At 42.1% G+C, this 19,802-nt stretch overlaps 1 protein-coding gene across 2 annotated transcripts in view; it reads right to left on the reverse strand.

Annotated features, from left to right (window-relative positions):
- Window positions 1-19,802, reverse strand: part of mad1l1 (mitotic arrest deficient 1 like 1) — a 120,401-nt gene that overhangs the window by 52,183 nt on the left and 48,416 nt on the right. Inside the window, exons 16-17 of one of the 2 annotated variants that reach the window (XM_015966451.3) lie at window positions 12,423-12,651; window positions 5,481-5,674 (exon numbers count right to left, since the gene is read on the reverse strand). In XM_015966451.3, the coding sequence (XP_015821937.1) occupies window positions 5,481-5,674; window positions 12,423-12,651 (423 nt within the window). The remainder of the gene's footprint in view (window positions 1-5,480; window positions 5,675-12,422; window positions 12,652-19,802) is intronic. The other variant, XM_054743623.2, reaches the window with a different exon arrangement.

Genomic DNA, 19,802 nt, shown 5'->3' on the forward strand with positions numbered 1-19,802 from the left:
GCGCGTCTGGCTCTCCACCAGGGACATCAGATTGAAGGACCACTGCAAGAAACTTTCCCCCACATTCATCGGTCCCTACACTATTTCAGCTGTCATCAACCCGTCCTCCGTCCGCTTGGATCTGCCGTCCCACATGAAGATACACCCCGTTTTTCATGTCTCCCTTCTTAAGCCTGTCATCTCCAGTTCCCTGTGCCCTCCTGTCGACCCTCCGCCTCCTGTGCGTCTCGCTGACGGGGGCCTCGGTTACCGTGTCCAGCGCCTTCTGGATGTGCGACCTCGTGGCCGGGGTTTCCAGTACCTGGTCGAGTGGGAGGGTTATGGCCCGGAACATCGACAGTGGGTCCCGCGGTCATGGATCGATGACCCCTCTCTCATCCGGGATTTCGAGTTGGCCCGCTCCTCCTCCTCCTCCTCCTCCTCCTCCTCTGCTCGGCCGCCGGGTGGCGTCCCTTGAGGGGGGGGTACTGTCACGGTCTGAGGTATTTCCCTGCTGTCACTCCCTGTCTTTTGAGTTTCCCTCTGCAGGTGGGCGTGTCTGGAGGTGACCAAGCTGCAGCAGATCTGCTCATCAGCTGGCCAGGGGTATTTAAGCAGCTGGGAGACTCCTACACTTTGCTGGATGATTACTCTACCTGGACAAAACCTCCACACTCATCTTCGACTGGCAGAACTCTGGAGCCCGCATCATCTGAAGCTCCAACCCCGCTCGTCTCTCAGCCTCTCCCCTGGCCAGAACCACCTCCAGCCGCCCACCTAACCCTCCTGGACCTTTCCCAAGCTCAGCTTCCTCCACGTCTCACTCCTGGATCTCAGTCCCTGCTACCCAGACCGGACCACTCCTCCCTCAAACCAGTTCCCACCTCTCCAGACCGTAAGTCCTCTGCACAAGTCTGATTTCCTGATCCTTCCGCAAATTGGATCTAACCCCGATCTGTCCACAGTTTTCCCGCACCAGCCTCCCTGCACAAGAACTCAGCTTCGTTACGCTGCTCCCTTGGTTTCCCTTCAATAAATCCTTATTTAAACCTTTTAAAACCGTCTCCGACCTGATTCTGTATGTCGTGGGTTAGTTTTCTTCACCACAACATGACAGAGAGAGTCAGTGCTTTTACATGTGCATCAGAAAACCGAACTTTTGCCCTACATAGACTGACATTGTGCATTTATTTATTTATTTTATTAATGTAAACACGTTAGTCTTGCTGAAGGCGGACAGGTTCCAAATGCGCTGAAGCACCCAGATAAAGGGGTAGGAAAATGACCACATCAGTGGAAATGGATCTGTTGGGCTTCTGGAAGTGACGAGCCACGGAAGCGGTCGTCTGATAATATCACTGTCACAATTTAACATGTGTAACACCAACAGTACAGTATACCAAACAAGCTGTGCTGCAGCGTTGTTGTCCATTACTGCAGCCATCGTCGTCTGCTTCACTCCCACCAGCAATTGTTTCATATTTAAACTATTTATTAGGGGCAGCTGAAGCTCAGGAGGTAGAACAAATTGTCCAGAAATCGGAAGGTTGTAGGTTCACTCCTGGCTGCTGCCAGAGAATGCCGCTGTTGTGTCCTTAGGCAAGACACCTATGCTGCCTTGCCTGCCGGTGGTAGTTGGAGGGACTAGTAGGGCCATTGTTCAGCAGTCTCACTTCCATCAGTGTGCCCCAGGGCAGCTGTGGCTACATTGTAGCTCATCACCAGCATGTGGATGTGTCTGTGAGTGGGTGGATGACTATGTTGTGAAGCGCCTTGCAGGGCTGTAGAACCCTAAGATGGTTCAATACAAATACAGGCCATATTTGTGTTGCTATAAGCTAACCAAAAAAAAAAAAAAAATGCCAACACAAAAGGGTGCACCACCTACTGTATCAGAGTGGGCCGAACTTCATTTGAAGGTTCGATTTTCTAATGTACATGTAAACTAGGATTAAAGCTACCAGTTCATTACTTCAGATTGACCTAGATCGACTTGGATGCATGCAAACACACTGACTGCAAGTGAAATCTTGGTAGCACTTTACAATAAGGCTCTCCTTAAAAATGGCTAATAAATAGTATATAGCAGTCCAACAAAATGTGTGTGACTTTTTTATGATGGTGGATTTTTTGGGGGGCTGGGCTGTGTGTGTGTGTGTGTGTGTGTGTGTGTGCGTGTTCTTTTAATTAATAAAAACTTCAAAAACCATTTATAAGGCTCTGTTTAATATGTATAAACTGACAACTATTAAAGGAACTGTAAGGCAAAATAGCCAACATTTTTATTATAAATATAACACTTGTAGTCAAGTTTCTTTGATGTTTGATGCATGTGTAGTGTTTAAATTGTATTATTTTCTTCTCGAAAGGATTTGTGTAAACTGGTTTATATTATAATGAAGGAAAATGTTTAAAGATCAAGTTTACTCATATTTTTATTACATTTGCAGTGGTCTCTAGTATAAATAAATGCCTTGTAAGCTGTCCTCTGGAAAAAAACGAAGCTCAGATACTCCTGTTGAGGACGTAGAAGTAAGCTCAAGGAAAAAGTGCAGCAGACTGCAGGATTTGTAGCCTTATTTCCTGATATTCCGACATCTGGCCTCTGATTGGATAACAGCAACGCAACTCTACCACCGAGTCTGTTTGCTCTGCAACGCTGATGTTTTATCTCCACAAATAAATCAATCCTAAAGGAGCTCTGCCATATTGTGGCATTGCTAATGCTAACGGTTAACTTCTACTAGTGAAGACATGTTCCGCTCTCTTATGGACGGCAAACCAACATCAGCCTTCTCAGTCATGAGTCAAGATGAGTGAGATCATGAATGCTAAATACTGATAGTGTGACGTTGATCTGTCGGCTTTTCTGAACCCAGTGTTTTTCCATCTAATTTCTTTCAGAAGCTAATGCAGGAAATAAGAGTAAATGATTATTTTCATGTTCAGCCTGTAGGTGAAAGTTGATTGTTTTCAAAAATAATAAGTACCAAATGGTTTCTCTGTGATCCTGGTCTTTGTCAATCTTGAACTCATTTTAAATAAGTCGAAAATAATTGTTTAGACGATATTAAAAAACAGATTTAGCTGTTAGATCTGTTAGAGATAAGACTATGCTGAACATGTTAGAAAATGAGAAACATTTGGTCGAATCGCATCACTTAAACTATTACAATTTTTTCTAATCTAAGTAATGTTAGAGGGGTGAAAACCCAATGTGACGGGAGGTTGAAGAAAACTATAAACACAAGTGTCATACAGTGAGGAATCCATCTGCGACACAGAGAAGGGAAACGTGACTGCTGCAGGTTAAACAGCTTATATCATAGAAGACGGATTTGGTTGCCTCTGCTGGAGGGGAATATTAGCAGGATTATCTGGCAACCCTGCTGCTGAGGTGAATACCGTTAGAATCCTATTTGTAAAGACTACTTTGCTTCTCATCCAAAATCCTGCTTCTTTTTCTCTTCTTCATGTTATAATTAGACCACTTTAAATTCTCACAACCCAGATTACACTCCTAAAATTATTTAAAAACATGTTAGGCATGTAATAAACATTGTAGTTGTGTGCGTTCTTTTATGTGTGGGTGTATCTGTCCCACATTAGAGGTACGGGACTTGCTTCTCCCATGAGCTGCTTCGTGCATATCATACACGTCCAGTGAGGACACACTGAATACCAATAGGGAAGGTGTTAGTATTTCTTCAGCTATTTGGGTATACCTTTTGTACATCTGCATACATAAAGGGGAGGGTGGGTTGGAAGCGAGGTACTGCTAGGTGTCAAAGAGATTGAGGCTGTGGTAGTGACTGCTATGTGTGCATTGAGTGTGACTGCACATCAAGGGGGCATTATGAAAATGTGTGTTGGTTTGCGTTTTTATAGACACAGTCTGAGGTTAATAAATATTGACAGGGAATTAGCTCTTCTGGCAGGGTCGCAGGTGGGTTTTAACGGGGTGAATTTGACACACCAACAAGAACAAACACATCGGTACTCACACAAAAACACTCTAATCCCCTTTTTATACTTTGTACTACATTCTACCCTAGGAAGTGTTCAACTAAGTCCTTGAGAAAGTTATTAATGATCTGCCTTCTACTCCCATGAAAACATCAAACTAATAGCCATTGTTAACTGCTGAGAAAGGAACGAAAAAACACAAAGATAAAGATTCAATTATCTACGTGAAAACATAAGGAAAAGAATAAAAAAAATAAAGAAGAGTTCAGAGTGGAGTGGAGATAACATGGTTTGTTCCTTAGAGTTGCACAATTAAGATTTTGGTCAAGAGCTAGGGGACAATCACAAATAATTTTTATTTAACTCAATCAAGGAGTGTCCAGGGAGCGGAATTCAAAGTGCTGTTACACTGTCCTGTCTCTTACTCCAAAGCAGTGACCATCAACTAGAGGCCCACAGGCCACATTCGGTCTGCCAGACCTCTCCACTCGGCCCCCTAACCCTTTGGGCCCTAACGCCCCCCAATTGGGGGACTTTAAAGTTAAGCAAAAACAACCCATGTACAATATATCAATAATTGTTTACGTTCACCAAACACAGTAAACTACAATCAAACCAGTTTAGACAGAAAACAAAGCAATTTTAAATATTAATAAGTGAAGATACAATAATACTTGAACTTTATTTTAGAAGAACATCTGGCCTTCACGGTGCCTGCTGGAAAAACTCCAGCCCTTGAGCTAATTTAGTTGAAGACCCGTTATAACCTATAGCAGGGAATTTCTATATCCCTGGAGGGGGGTGGGGGTTCAGGGGGCCACAAAGAAGGGCCCCACATGCCGCCTATTGAGTAACACTGACGTATAAAATGGACAATTCTCTGAGCTGTTTCAGTTGAATGTGTGATTTATTAAAAAGGATCAAAGCCAGCTTTATAGAAATGTCTTTTCTACCGATAAGATGCAACACATGCGTGAAAAGCTCTAGTGAGAGCCCAACAAGACAGCTATCAGCACAAACACAGATGCAAAAGCCGTTAGGAGGTTGTAGGCTGACTGTGTTCCCAGTTTAACTTCACACCTGTGTTTAATGATCACAGTGCGAATGCTGTCAGAAACATAGCCTCTAGCACATAGCTACCTGCAGCCATCTCCAGTCTCACGTACAGGTGCAGATGATGAATTACACCCAAAACATGGACTCATTTAAAAACTTCAGAGACTAAGATTTCCATTGAAATGAGCCTTTGAGCACAAGTTAAAATATCACATGATTGCTAACATACGGAAGGCTGATGTGGGCCGATATAAAGAGGAAACAGGGAAATGATTATTTGTAAAGAAGAAATAAAAAGTACAAATAGGGGAGGAGAATTCTTTAGAAAAACCGATGTTTGAACAAACAACACAGGGGAGATGGTAGCAGAAAACATAGATTGAAAGTTGTATAATTTGTTTTTAGTACCGTACGTTTTTAGAGTATTAAAATCAGTATTAAAACATTTGTGTCCTTTTTGTCTAATATAATGGACATACCTTTCTGAAGAGCAGAGAGTCTTCCATGTGCTCTGCGTAGACTGAAGTGAGCCTGTATTGGTTCTCTATTGTTATATCTATCTGGTAACCAGTCAGGACATAACAGACTGTGCGAAACTCTTGGATTTTCTTTTGAAAGACTTCCTTTAGCCTCTGGTTCGTCAACTTTGAGCTCTCCATTTGCTTACGTAAATCTGCAACAAACAAAAAAAGGAAAGAAGACATACATTGCATGTTTTTGATGCTGTAAAGGGAATATGTTGAATGAATGACTCGTAGTGATATTTTGGTAATCTTAAAAGTATGAGAGCAGCTAGGCCATTCCACATATTAAAGTTCACCAACATATGTGGAGACTCCTCAGTGGACTTTCACAATTCCAGAGCTCAACTCGCTAGGCTCATGAAGAATTGATGGGCAGCTCCAAATCAAATATACTCTCCCGGCAGCAATCCATCTGCCCAATTCTCAAAAATACTATAACGCACAGAGGGAAGCAGTGATAAAAATGGTTGACATACTATCTTAGTGGGGAGCTCATAAAAAATTAGAAACGGGATAGGGCATCATTTCAATTAGTTCAAAATCAGTTTGCAATCACTTGCAATGAATTACCTGATTTAATTTGAAAAGCCAGTGAAATAATTCAGTGGAGGGAATAATTCAAAATATTCCTCTTTACTGAAAAAACCTATTTAGGAAATTCATGCTAATCGAGAACTTAAAGTGTGAGATTTAATGAAAGCTAATTAAGAAAGTGTTGTTCCAACTGTTTACATTGAATGGAGGGCAAATACGGCTAAGACCAAGCATTGAGAATGACATTACTTGTCAGGAAATGACAATGGAAAAAGTGTGTGTGCGCGCGCGCGTGTGTGCGTGCGCATGCGTGCAGTGTCATTCACAAACTCAAAACCACTGACTAGCATTTAAGATTTTATATTTAAATATAATTTCAAATATTACATTTTTAAAATCTCACTTAAAGCCACAGTGTCTAATATTTTTACTTGTTTACTATAAAATTCTGTGTAACCAGTAAACAAACTTTTCCTTTTTCATTAAACATTTTTACAACATTAATTCTAAATATTCCTCTCAGCATGAAAATGTACTTTTTTAATACATAAACTGTGGTCAACGCTCCATGGTCATGGCAATTGATTATACTATCAACCTCATGTTATTTATAAAGAAAGGATGTGACTGCTGAAGTGAAAGCTGGAGGTTGTCGACATATTGCCTTTCTGATGCGTGAGATACCAGAGATGCAATACCTACTCTTAACTCCATGGCGCTTAAGAGTGGCTTTTTTTTATTTTATTTTTTTTATAGGGCACACGTATTACAAACTGTGGCTTTAATTGAATAATATAAAGTAGTTTTTAAAACAGCCTCATTGTTCACAAAATTTTAAGAGGTTATGAAAGATGAACAAAATCAATGATAAAACGCACCAGTTAAAAGTTCCAGTTTAACAGGCAAATTCACCCAAAGTTGCATCAGGACTGAATGGGTTATTATGTGAGTGAATTGGACTTTTGAGTTTGACAATGACGTGCTAGCAAAGGGAATATAATGCACCCTTAACACATCTGAGAATCTTCTGATGCTTTTTAAAGGTCAAAAGCATCTTACTTGTTCCATGTGCATCTACAGTACAGTATACTGATAAAAATTACACACCACTTAACAACCAGAGCTAGAGCTCAGGCTTTTAATACAGCAGTGACTGATAATTATGTTTCCTTCACTGCACGAACGTTAGCCTCCTATATTTTTTCTGTCATTTTAAGGAACAAAATAATCAGAAAGTGTGTATCGCTTTTTGTCCAGAAACCCAAATCTCCTAGGTGACTGGGCTCCTTTTTTGAGTGTCAGTCAGTGCACATAGTGTTTCAAGACTTCAAGGCTGACAAAACTGTCACATGCTGACAAACAGCCATCAAACTAGCAGCAAATTATCAAGTTATCAACTTTACATTAATGCTAATTTGCAGACAGGTGGACATCCATCCATCCATTTTCATCCGCTTATCCTGAGTTGAGTTGCAGGGGCAGTAGCCTAAGTCGAGAGGCCCAGACTTCCTTCTCCCCAGCCACTTGGGCCAGCTCCTCCAGGGGTATCCCAAGGCGTTCCCTGGCCAGGTGAGAGACATAGTCCCTCAAACGTGTCCTGGGTCTACCATTAGGCCTCCTCCCAGTTGGATGTGCCAGGAAAACCTCACCAGGGAGGCATCCAGGAGGCATCCTGTCCAGATGTTCGAGCCACCTGAACTGGCTCCTCTCGATGTGGAGGAGCAGCGGGTCTACTCCAAGCCCCTCCCGGATGGCCGAGCTTCTTACCCTATCTCTAAGGGAGAGCCCAGCCACTCTGCGGAGAAAACTAATTTCGGCCGCTTGTATCCGCAATCTCGTTCTTTTGGTCACTACCCAAAGCTCATGACTATAGGCCAGGGTAGGAACGTAGATCGACTGTCGAGAGCTTTGCCTTCTGACTCAGCTCTCTCTTCACCACAACAGACCGGTACAACGCCCGCATCACTGCAGATGCAGCACCAATCTGCCTAGCGATCTCACGCTCCAGTTTTCCCTCACTCGTAAACAAGACCCCGAGATACTTGAGGTTGGTTTATGCTTGACGCGTCCGAGAGGTCCGCACGGCTCCGCGCGGAAAAGTTGCGTCATTTTAACAACCACGCCCCTCCACCGCGTCTCCGCACTGCCCAAGATTTCCGCAAAGCGCACCTCGGAAAATTTCTAACCTAACCCTAACCCTAACCCTAACGGACGGAAGGACGTGGAAAAACATGGCGGACCGGCAAGAACTAGTATGGCAGAGGTTCGTAAATATAGACATTTGTATGATTCAGCTCTCAGATCACCGTGATCAACATGTAGTTAATAATTCTTGGAGAGAAATAGCTCGCACTGTCGGAAAAGACGAGGACGCTGTTAAAAATGCTGAAATGTCATGTTGTAAACAGTAGTTTCTACTTCTACTATGGTGTAGTGTTGGATGCATGCCATAGAGCTCCATGCTGCCCCGTTCAGTTTGGGAGAATATTGGCTCACCGCAGAGACGAGCCGCACAAACCATAAAGGCTGTGAGTTGTGAAGCGCGTTCCATCCGCGAGCCGCATCACCGCGCGGAAAGTAAATGTGTCAAGCATAAACCAAGCTTTAAACTCCTCCACTTGGGGCAGGACTTCATCCCTGGCCCGGAGAAGGCATTCTACCCTTTTCCGAATCAAGATCATGGTCTCAGATTTAGAGGAGCTGATTCTCATCCCAGCTGCTTCACACTCGGCTGCGAACGGCTCCAGCAAAAGCTGAAGATCACGTTCTGAGGATGCCAACAGGACCACATCATCTGCAAGAAGCAGAGAGCTGATCCTCAGGCCACCAAAACGGATGCCCTCAACACCTTGGTTGCGCCTAGAAATCCTGTCCATAAAGGTTATGAACAGAATCGTTGACAAAGGGCAGCCTTGGCGGAGTCCAACTCTCACTGGAAACGAGCCCGACTTACTGCCGGCATTGAGGACCAAGCTCTGACACCGGTCATACAGGGACCTAACAGCCCGTATCAGAGGGCTTGGTACCCCATACTCTCGGTGTACCCTCCACAGGGCACCCTAAGGGACACGGTCAAACGCCTTCTCAAAATCCACAAAACATATGTAGATTGGTTGGGCAAATTCCCACGCACCTTCCAGGATCCCCCTAAGGTTATAGAGCTGGTCCAGTGTTTCACAGACATGTAAGTGTTCCAGCAAAAACTAAATAATCCATTGGTGGCTTCATAACAAATAACTGTCTCATGAAATACAGTTTGTTTAGCTAAAATACTCACCTCATTAAGATAAACCAACTCATGTAGGTGAGAAAACATAGGAGTGAAAACCTGGTCAGTTTACCTACTGATGTGAAAATATCTACAGAAGGAAAGAGATTTGTTTGATAATGTTCACGACTGAAGTGTCTGCAAGCTTTCAGGGAAGACAAAAGCCAATCTCTCCTTAACCAAGCACCAATGTGTGCAAATCTCGGGATGCAGCTTTAAGGATGACAAGAAAAAAATAAAATTTCATAATAAATTATGTTTCATAACCAGTTGAAAAAATGACTAAAGACAAACACATCCATTGCACTTCAAACATTTTCACACATTCCTGTTAAACTCGGTCATCTTCTAAAAAAGATTTTCACACCAACCTTGAATAAATCCTTCAGAAAATCTATGAGTGATATGAAGTGTGAATGTAGCAGGTAATCTTTTGAAGAATTACACAAAATGGAAAAAAAATGGCCAAAATGTCCCAGTGAAATTGGAGGTTTTGCTTTCAGGCAACCTTGATTGGTTACTAAAAGGTCAACTAGACAGTCCTTTCTATTTAGGTAATTTAGTGTTAGTTTTAATGTAGAACGCTGGTTATTTAATATGACACAAGGTGGTGCTTTAGATGCATTTTGTCAAGAAAAAGAAAAAGAAATACAGCAGAAAAGGACGGCAGAGCAGCCAAATGGTGTGTGGGTGTGGGGTGGGAAAAGACAGCCACATTTTGGAAGACAAATTGGCCAACAGACGTTCACCAATGACCTGCCCAATTTCATATTTAACCCTGCCATAACTACACGCCCTTGTTCTAACTGCCTGTCTTACACTAAACTATGGAGACAGGGGCCAGAGGAACCTGAAATATTAATGCAGCATTCCCAGCAGAAATAGGGTACTAAAACATTTTTAATACTCATGTGTTGCTGACTTTACCCCAGTGCTGTTTTCTCAGGTAGGCCACCTGAAACCCGCCCAACAACATTACCAGAGCAAGTCACCCCTAAATAAACTGTTGTGTTTATTGATAAATTAGTGTATCTAATTTAAAATTAAAATATTCAAGTTGAAGCTCCAAATTCAGCTTTAAACTGTCAAGTGTTGCGTCCTCTTTAGGCAAAAACTGTACAACATTGAATCTGAATCAGCCATTACTACTGGCTAAGAAGTGTCCTGTGATGTTACAGGTAGGGGTGTATATCTTACAACAACCAGTGTTTCCCCTAGGAATTTTTCCAGCTGTGGTGGTGGTGGGGTGGGGGGGATTATGACACGTCTCACCTTTATGTTAATATTGTTTTATTTGATGCACTCCATTTTGAACTGCACCAATCCAGCAACTTCTGCATTTTAATAACTAGTATTAAAGGTGAATACACTAATATTTGCACAAGAATAGTTTTTGTTATGAACTGTCAGTGACACACTTTGCGGGGGGGGGGGGGGGGGCATTTAATTTTTCTTGGTGTCAGGAAAAACATCTCCTTCTGTCCCCCTTTCAAATAATTTAAGATACCCGACGGAGCGGAGGCAGTGACCAACGCATGCACAAGCCGTTTTCAGCTCTGTCTTGTCAAATACACCACGTACGTTACGAAAAACGTAACTTTAAATATTCAACCGAAAAAGAGGCGAGCTGAAGAAAACCTAGGGAGTACCGAAGAAACTTGAGCAACAGTGAAGCAAGCACAGAGAGATCTGTTACTGTCTGTGTGTGTGGGCCGGAGCAGTTTTGTGTGTAGGGAGGGGCGGGCACTCCATGTGACTGGCCAATCACAGAGCGTGAAGGCAGTCAGTTACCCAATGAGGATTTTTCTTCAGCACAATTACAGATATTTATGAGTTTTACTCCTTTCATGCTCGTATTCATCAAAAATGCTTTATCCGCGGCTCATCCCTAGCTGTAACCACCCTGCCCTGCCTCCTCCTCCTTGCTGCCTGCCAGCTGTGATCACAAGCAACAACAGAGTAGTTCCCGCTGCTTCTTCGGGAAACAGCAAAAACAAAAATAATAATAATTTAATAAATAAATAAAAATAAATAAATCTATAAAACAGGATCTTGCAGGCGTGGCGCTGGGATTTCAGTCATGGCGGGCCGCCACGGCTACGCCTATGTAAGGGAAACACTGACAACTCACGATTTAATTTGATTCCAATTCTCAGGGTGACATTCAGAATCGATTCTTGATTTAAATTAATTAATTAATTTAATTAATGAATTAAAATTCACAATCAATACTCTTAAGTAACAAAGTGTGTAAGTTAGAAGTCTGCCAGGTGTCGCTGATGTATTGAGCACTGAATGTGATGAAGGAGTGGGTTGCTCTGGAAGTCCACCCATCACTTGCTAGAATGATCAGTACGGAAGCCGTTTACTGGCAAACAGTATGGGCAGCTAATAAGCTAGGACATTTTGAGAAAATGCCTTCTTAATTTTGGATCTGTTAGGATGCATTGCGTAGTGGCTGCTTAAAGTTGGGACACCATGGACAAACTCCAGTCAGAGAATCCTTTATCAGTTCTAGTTTGATGAACTAAACAAGTCATGAAAGAAAGAAAGAAAGAAAGAAAGAAAGAAAGAAAGAAAGAAAGAAAGAAAGAAAGAAAGAAAGAAAGAAAGAAAGAGAAAAATTCATCATTCAACATCAAGCGTGTTATCGTAAAACATCACAAATGAGGAGGAGGATTCCTGTCACTCCGTGTAAAATACTTGTATCACTTTGCCTTTGATCAGCTACACATCATTCAACAGACTGCATGGCCGTGTGTCCAATGGGCAAGCAGCACAAACCATTGGGCTAAGACAATACAACACGCTGAATTTCTCTGATATGTGATCGTAGTAATCCACATGTCCTTCGTAGCATACCAAAGCACTCTTAACACACCACAGGAAAATTGTATACCTCATTTGCTTATTTTCAAAGCTATTACGATAATCAGGAGCATCCTTATGATTGTTCAAAGGAGAGAATCAAATAAAAAATCAGCATAATGTCTTTGCGTGTGAACCAGGACTTACAAGTTTATGCTCACAGTACATAAGTTTAGAGTTATTTTAGTTAGAGTGTTTATGAATACCTCTCAGAGTGTTGAACTTACCCAGAACTTCTTCTGATGGAGGTAAATTAAGGTTGAGGCTGGAGGTTATGTAGGAGTCACCTTGTGAAAGACCTACTGCGCCTCCATCCTGCAAGGAACGCACAAGTTCCCTGAGCCGTGTCACTTCCTCTCGAAGTACCTCCACATCCTGTTGGCGCTGTTGCTTAGCAGCAGCAGTGGGGTTCATTTTCAGGTGAACTACGCGGGTCTTGACTGGATCATAGTCTCCCTGAGACACACACAGACACAGAAATCAATCAACAATATAGATTTCCTTTACAGCCCTTTAGCTCGGCTTTATTATTTTTTCTTCCAACGTTGAGAAACGTGATGAAATTTGAGACCAAAAAAGCACAGAATTGATATTTTAATTGTTTTAACCATAACACTCAACACTGCTTGGTCTACAGTCAACAATATTTCAAAAAGGCATGAACAAAAGTACCACTGTGTGTGCTTATTCACAAAAACCTCTATAATTACTTCCTAATATCACTGTCTAGGTGTCTGATTCAACATTCAATTTGAAAAGTGACAGCAGGTTCACATGCATATCCAGAAACTTTCAGAACTGAAGGTGCTTTTGACGGCAGGAAACCCTTTCTACTGTTTTGTATAAATACTGGAGATAGTTTCCTCATTATTTTTGGTCCCCACTTTAAGAACTTCAGTCTTCAGTTGCTAGATTCATTTTTCCTCCGTCCAGCAGCGCTCCTCCGTGAGAGCGGGGGTGGGGCAGTTGCAAACGTTCCGCTGCTGTTTCTCGCCAGTATCAGCTGATGAAGGGCTCTAGTTTCGCTGCGCCGTTCGTGTCAGCGGACACGGGAGGGACGGGGAAGGGGTGGGGCATGACGCTTAGCCTGGCGGGTGGGCAAGCAAAGCCTGGCACCCCGCCAGGCTTATAAAGCGCTGGGGGAACCATGTGATGTCTTTAATTATTTCACAGGTTATTTGTGCAGCTATGAGTGTCACGTTCAGACAGACAAGTGTTGTGCTTGACTGTTGATGCTTCTGTTTTTATTTCTGCAGCGAGCCTTAAAACTCACCTTACACCGCCCAGAGTTTCTTCTTCAAAACTTGTATTAAATAACGAGCTTCCTCCGCGCCGTATTTTTGATGTAGGATGAGAACTTTGCATCAATTGTCCCAGGGGAAAAGTTCAGCAGATGTGTTTGTTTACATTTTTGCCGCTGCATGCCTGCACAGTGTGACGCCGGTTTCACACTGCAAGCATCAGCAGAACGGAACGGCAGCGAAGCGGCACCGCTTCAAATAGAATCCAATTATGGTGTATGGAATGTTTCAAACCAGCCGGGACGCGGCAATTTCCAGGCGTGTTCCAGAAGCGGCATGCCGCGCCGCTAAAGATAGGATCGAGTTCTATATTTTCCGCAAGCCGCTTCTGGGACACGTCAAATTCCACAGTTCACATAGTACGAGACAGGAAACCACACGGTTTCAGTGTAAAATCCCTGGGTATTTTCAAAATAAAATGCAACGTTGCGATGTTATATTTAACTTATGTCAGTATGTGTGACCGAAAGGCTTTGTTTACCACCAGTTTCATTTGAGAAGTGCAACGGTGTGATGATTCCTCAGGGGGGTTGTGATCTCTCGATGAGGAAGGTGTCGGAAATCTTGAGGGATTTTAGAATCTCGCGGGTACAGCGAGGCGCAGTGAGGAAGGCGTGCCACGGCCAAGACTCTCCCGGTGTGAAAAGGACCGCTTTGAAGTTCACGAGTTAGCAGCTCCGTTGCTGTTCCTTTCCGCTAATGCTTGCAGTGTGAACCCGGGGTGAGAGAAGGAAGGGAGGGGCGACGCTACACTCCGTTCAGCGTCTCTACAGGCTCCAGTAGCAGCGACGGCCAGCTGGTTTGATCCGCTCTGAAAGCCCTTGATCAGAATATGCAGATCACTTTTTAAATGGAGATTGAGCGCGTACAGCCATCATGCGGCACTCATTACGTGGTGAAACTTGCCTAGGAACTTTTATCAGCTGCACTTAAATCACGCAAATACAAATTCATTATTTAATGGAAAAAATAAACAGAAACGGTACGCAAGTGGACAGAACCATAACGGTTCAACACTCCCCCGTGAGCCATTACACAGTGGTTGTTGTCACTGGTTCTGCTTCTGATGTGTGCAACCATTCCAGTAGGGGTTGTATGAACTAGTCGACTAGTCGACTTCACGTCTCTGTAGTGACATTTTATGCCTGTCATCGACTAGTCGCTGTCACGTGATAATGACTGATAAGATGCAGTCCTCCAGCAGGTGATAAGCCCCTGCGTCGGGAGGCGGCGCGCTGTGCCAGAGCATCGGTACTGACACCGGCGGTAAAACGGATATTTAACCAAACTGTGACCTTTTCCCTGTTGCAATTTTACCTTCCCCTCACCCCCATCCTAATCTTAACCAGTTTGTGCATGCAAAGCTCTGATCGTTGACGCGCTGCTCCAGACATCTGCGTCCTGAGCACCGCCAAATCAGGTGTCACCACCTCAAAAACAAATTAAACACGCGATCGTTCATGTCGGCTCATTTCCTTTCATGTTTTCTGTCTGTTATTTGTGCCTGATGCGTTTCGCTGCTGCGGAGCGAGGCTCTTCACCTGTTTTGTTCTCCGGTGACGCACCCCCAAAATTCCACTACCTCCACTCCGGCACGAACTCCGCAGCAAAAACAGTCCCGTTGTAGTCGGCCGGCGAGCAGCGGCACTCCGCTGTTTTTGTGGTCGGTAGATCTTTTAGAACTGCAGTTCAAAGGTAACTCATAAGGTGAATATATATGAACCCAGGTAGCAGTTTTTCTTTAGGATTGAGAGGAGATGCAGGAAGATAATAAACAGGCAGGACAGAAAAATAGTCAAATAAAAACAAGTTAGTTTTTGTACCTGGTGGTTGCAACAAACAAACACCATTGAAGGTAATCAGAAGTGAGGAACAGAAAATGAAATAATTATTTTGATGTTTAGAGCAGCAGGAACTCTGAGAGGCTGCAGGCGCATCAGTTTGCTGCTGCTGCGCAGGGGGAAGGGGGAGAGGACTGAAGTAGGATGCAGAAACTACCATTTTGTTAAAAGAGATGTTAGAACATGTGGGCGCAATTTTAATTGTCAAAAACTCCAGCAAATCTACTACCCCCCCCCCCCCCCCGCTTCAGGTGTATGACGTCATCAACGACTAGTCGAAGTCGACTCGATTTTCATTGCTTGACTGTCGACTTTAAAAAAAATTAAGTCATGCAACCCCTACATTCCAGTTTACCTTTTTTTTCGGTCTGTGCGGACCGCACTATTGTTTATCTTTTTTGGGGATGTTGGAAAAGCTTTTACGGTGGGTTTACAGCCGTGTTTAACACCAGGGTAATTAATCAAACTGGTTAATCCCTGCAACCTAAGTGAGACAATAGACAGTTTTTTCATTGTAAAATTCTTATACATTGCTCCTTTGAATATGAAACTCGTTTATTTATAGATAGAGTATACAATGTTTTTATTCACTATTTTGATCTAACAACTAAGAAAGCACAATAATAGACTTAAAACATCGGTCAGTGTGCCCCAGGACAGCTGTGGGGGTTCCAGGACTCTAGAAGGTGCTATATCAAAAACAGGCCATTTTTACCATTTAAAACAAAGCTTTGTGTATGCACTGTCAAAAGTGGAAGAAAATGAAGAATAATGCCTCACAATAATGTGAATAAACAGAAATTTACAAGAAAAGTGAGCATAAGAAAATAGAAATAAAGAAATAGGGAAACCTTGGGTCTTCTGTAACTCCCCTACTTATCCTAAAAGAGCCAGAATAGATCCTGAATAGAGACTTGAGCTCAAGGTTACACTAAAGCAGGAGTGGGGAACCCTGATCCTCGAGGGCCAGTATCCTGCATGTCTTTGCTCCAACACTTCTGATTCAGACACTTCAGAAACTAAAATATGCTGGATAGTGGCCCTCGATGGACCAGGGTTCCCCACCTCTGCACTAAAGTAAAACAAAATTTCACAGGTGGAACGTTGTGAAATACATAAAGTAAATAGAGTATTTAAAAGTGTGCCCTTTATTAAACTGAACCACCATCAGAATAGCATTGAAAGGTTTACCATCTCAAAGAAAGTACAGAGTCCAGAGCGGTACCATCAGAAGGTAATGTTTTATCTCTTTGATTGCAATTAATGTGATTGCTGGAGGAGATGGATGCTCCTAATGAACATTCGTTAGCTGTGATTATGTGTAAAAGCTACTGAAGGTGAATTTAGATTTCGGTATAGATATATAGTTCAAATGAACACAAACATCTCCAGCCCATTCCTAGATTATTCATGAGATTCATCAACTGAGTGTCCAATTACAGGAATACCTGATAGCTAAAGTCCTTAAAAACAACATGGAGTTAATCTAAAACACTTCACAGCAGTTTATAATGTTATTATACTCTAATAAATGGAGGGACCAGTGGCGCCAGTGCTCGGCAGCCTCGCCTCCACCAGTGTGCCCCAGGGCAGCTGTGACTACATTGTAGCTCATCCCCACCTGCGTATGAATGAGTGAATGACAGACTGAGTTGTAAAGCGCCTTGGGGGGTTCCTTTAGAAGGGGCTATATCTAATACAGGCCATTTACCATTTAATGAACAAGAGCCATCCCTAACTTTGGTTTACTCTAGGTTTCAAAATGTATACAGCCAACAAGTACAGCAAAAGTCAACTCAAAAATAATCTGAAGGAATATGCTTTTCTTTTTAATTGTGGGTGTGTAAAGTAGCGAAGAGTATAACTTGCTAACGGCAGTCAGCATGTTCAGCACAAGAGTTGGATGGGATTAATAACTGGGGAAAAACAAGCTAACAGATGCTCAGAGAGAGAAAGTGGAAGATAGACAAATAAAAATGGAAACCCAGCATTGACTTTTTGTGTTTTTATTCAAGCAGCTACTTCATAAGTGTGTTTCCAACACAGTGGGGGCCTGACAATGAACTCAAGAGCTGACGAAAGACATATGTGCAAATGTTAGTAGTGAGAGCATAAACAGACTTGCTGACGTCGGAGCCTCTGACTGAATACTTATCAGGAAGAAAGCAAATTACCCTGACCTGCCTATTTCCTTCTGCATATGCAAAACACCAACTATTCAGAATTATTTAACACAACCCTCACTTTGTTGTCTTTTAATTTGGACTCAGCAGTAAGATACTATCTCTGCTGCAAAAAGGGTTTCAGCTTCTGCATATTTATCTACTTTTATTAGTGTTTTGCCTTTGCCTCTTTATCTCATCTTTTCCCAAAAGACTGAGGAAATGTGTTATTTTCTGTTATTTCATTGTGTGAATCACAAGCTACGCGGCACTTGTTTGGCTTACTGCCCTCCTAACTGAATGCTGCCACATAAAGTGCTGTGTGCATCATAAGACCCAACTAATTAATGATGTCATTCACCCCTCATAATTATCTCTATTTATTTATGTGTTGTGTCTGATACCAATTTTTTTGGCATGAAAATACACAACAGTCATGTAATATTTTCCACATCGAATTTTTATGAAACCTTCCTTTGTGGGCACTGCACCTTTTTTTCTTTAATGTTTCTCTGTGGGACCAAACCTTTAAATTGCACTGTCAATATTCCAAATAGGCATTTATTAGCATTTTCACGCCATGTCATTAGGAAAGCATTAGGATAATGGAAGCACGCTAAACTGCCAGGGTGCTAATGAGCAGTCCATTATATCACAGCAGAGAAAGATAATGCATACAGAGCACGAGACGTGCCTTTGGTTATTAAAACCATGTGGAAAGTATGATTTTTCACGTTTACAAAGTTTTTATTTGAGGACTTTTAGGTCATCATTACTTCACATAGATCTGCAAAGGATGGACAGAAGAAAAAAAATCAAGATTTCAAACCACCAAAAAGCAGCCATGCATAAATCTTACCTGATGGTTGTGGAGTGCAGACAAAGAACCGAAACATTCTGTTCTTGCTGTAATAACTAAACTTTCTTTATACTTGCAGAAATTAATAATTATTGATGTCTGACAGATCGAGGCATTAAGGACAACAAACAGTGCACAGATGCTAAATGTTTCAGAAGAGTTAAATAACCGAGGACAAAACGGCAAAATCCAGGCACAGAACAGATCTCAGAACAGGCGCTAAATGATTGCAGATTTAAACCAACATCTTATAAATCCCATATGACCACAAAACATTTCTAAAGATTAAAGCAACACTTGGAGAAAGTCAAGTAAAGCTATTTGTAGAAAGACACCATGAAAAGGTTAACAATGTCCAACTATAAAACTTATACAGCTGAACAACAGTTGAATTTCACTTAGAAATTTGAGATTTTATATTTGTTTATGAGGTCAGTAAAAATATGCTGTTATTAAGGAGAATATAAAACATAAATCAAAGGCTGAAGCCATTAGTTGTAATGATGATCTATTATTAATGTGTTAACAGCTTGGTGGAGGACAGAGGAAGTATTCTGACAAACAAAAACAAACATTACATAAACTGTGTAACGCCCTGGTGGTTAACGGTGCTGACACAGCGAGTAGGTCTCCAGTTCAAACCTCTTTTGGGCAGTGTATTCAGCTAAGAGTTTGCATGTTGTGCTCATGGCTTTGTGTATGTATGCATTTTTCTTCTCTAGGCTAAATGCCACATACTAAATATGTCCATGTTAGGCTCTTTGGTGACTCAAAAAGATTAAATACATGATTTTTTGCTGCATTGTTTTTATATCTCAGCTGGCTTTGCAGCTGCAATACAAGAGTCCCTGGGTGACAGATGAGCTTCTTCATCTTAACTGGCTTAATTATCCACAGCTGTGAAGGTGTTAATATACACATAAAGCTTTTGTTTTTAACCATTAGGCTTTTAATTCAATTTAAAATAGTTTCTCTAGAATGCTAATTCACAAGAGTAACCTCCAGGCACAACTAAAAGGTAAACAGGTCCAATTCTATCCACAAAAACGCAGTTTGGACTCAAATAAAATTTTATGAAATCCAATTTCATCCAGTCAGAATCAGTAAAAATGTCATTCTAAATTGCTATTTTCTTTCTTTTTTTTTTTTTTTTTTTTGCTGTTGAATCTTTGATGTATTTTTCTTTTCAGCCCATCCAAATGGCAGGTGACTGTAGAAAAGACAAACAACTCCCTTTTAACAGGAAGAAAGGAAGAACCTTCAGCAGAAACAGACCCAGGAAGACGGACCATCTGCTACAGCGGCTGGGAGGTGAGAGGAGAGGATGTGAGCTCAAACAAGTACAAAGAACCAGGACATGAACACCTGCTATTGGTACGGAAAAAAGTCCCGATTCTAGCACACATTACTTTATTATACTGTCAGTTTAGTTTACTTTAGTGCA

The sequence above is a fragment of the Nothobranchius furzeri genome, chromosome 4 (genome assembly GCF_043380555.1).
Source record: "Nothobranchius furzeri strain GRZ-AD chromosome 4, NfurGRZ-RIMD1, whole genome shotgun sequence".
NCBI classification, from domain to species: domain Eukaryota; kingdom Metazoa; phylum Chordata; class Actinopteri; order Cyprinodontiformes; family Nothobranchiidae; genus Nothobranchius; species Nothobranchius furzeri.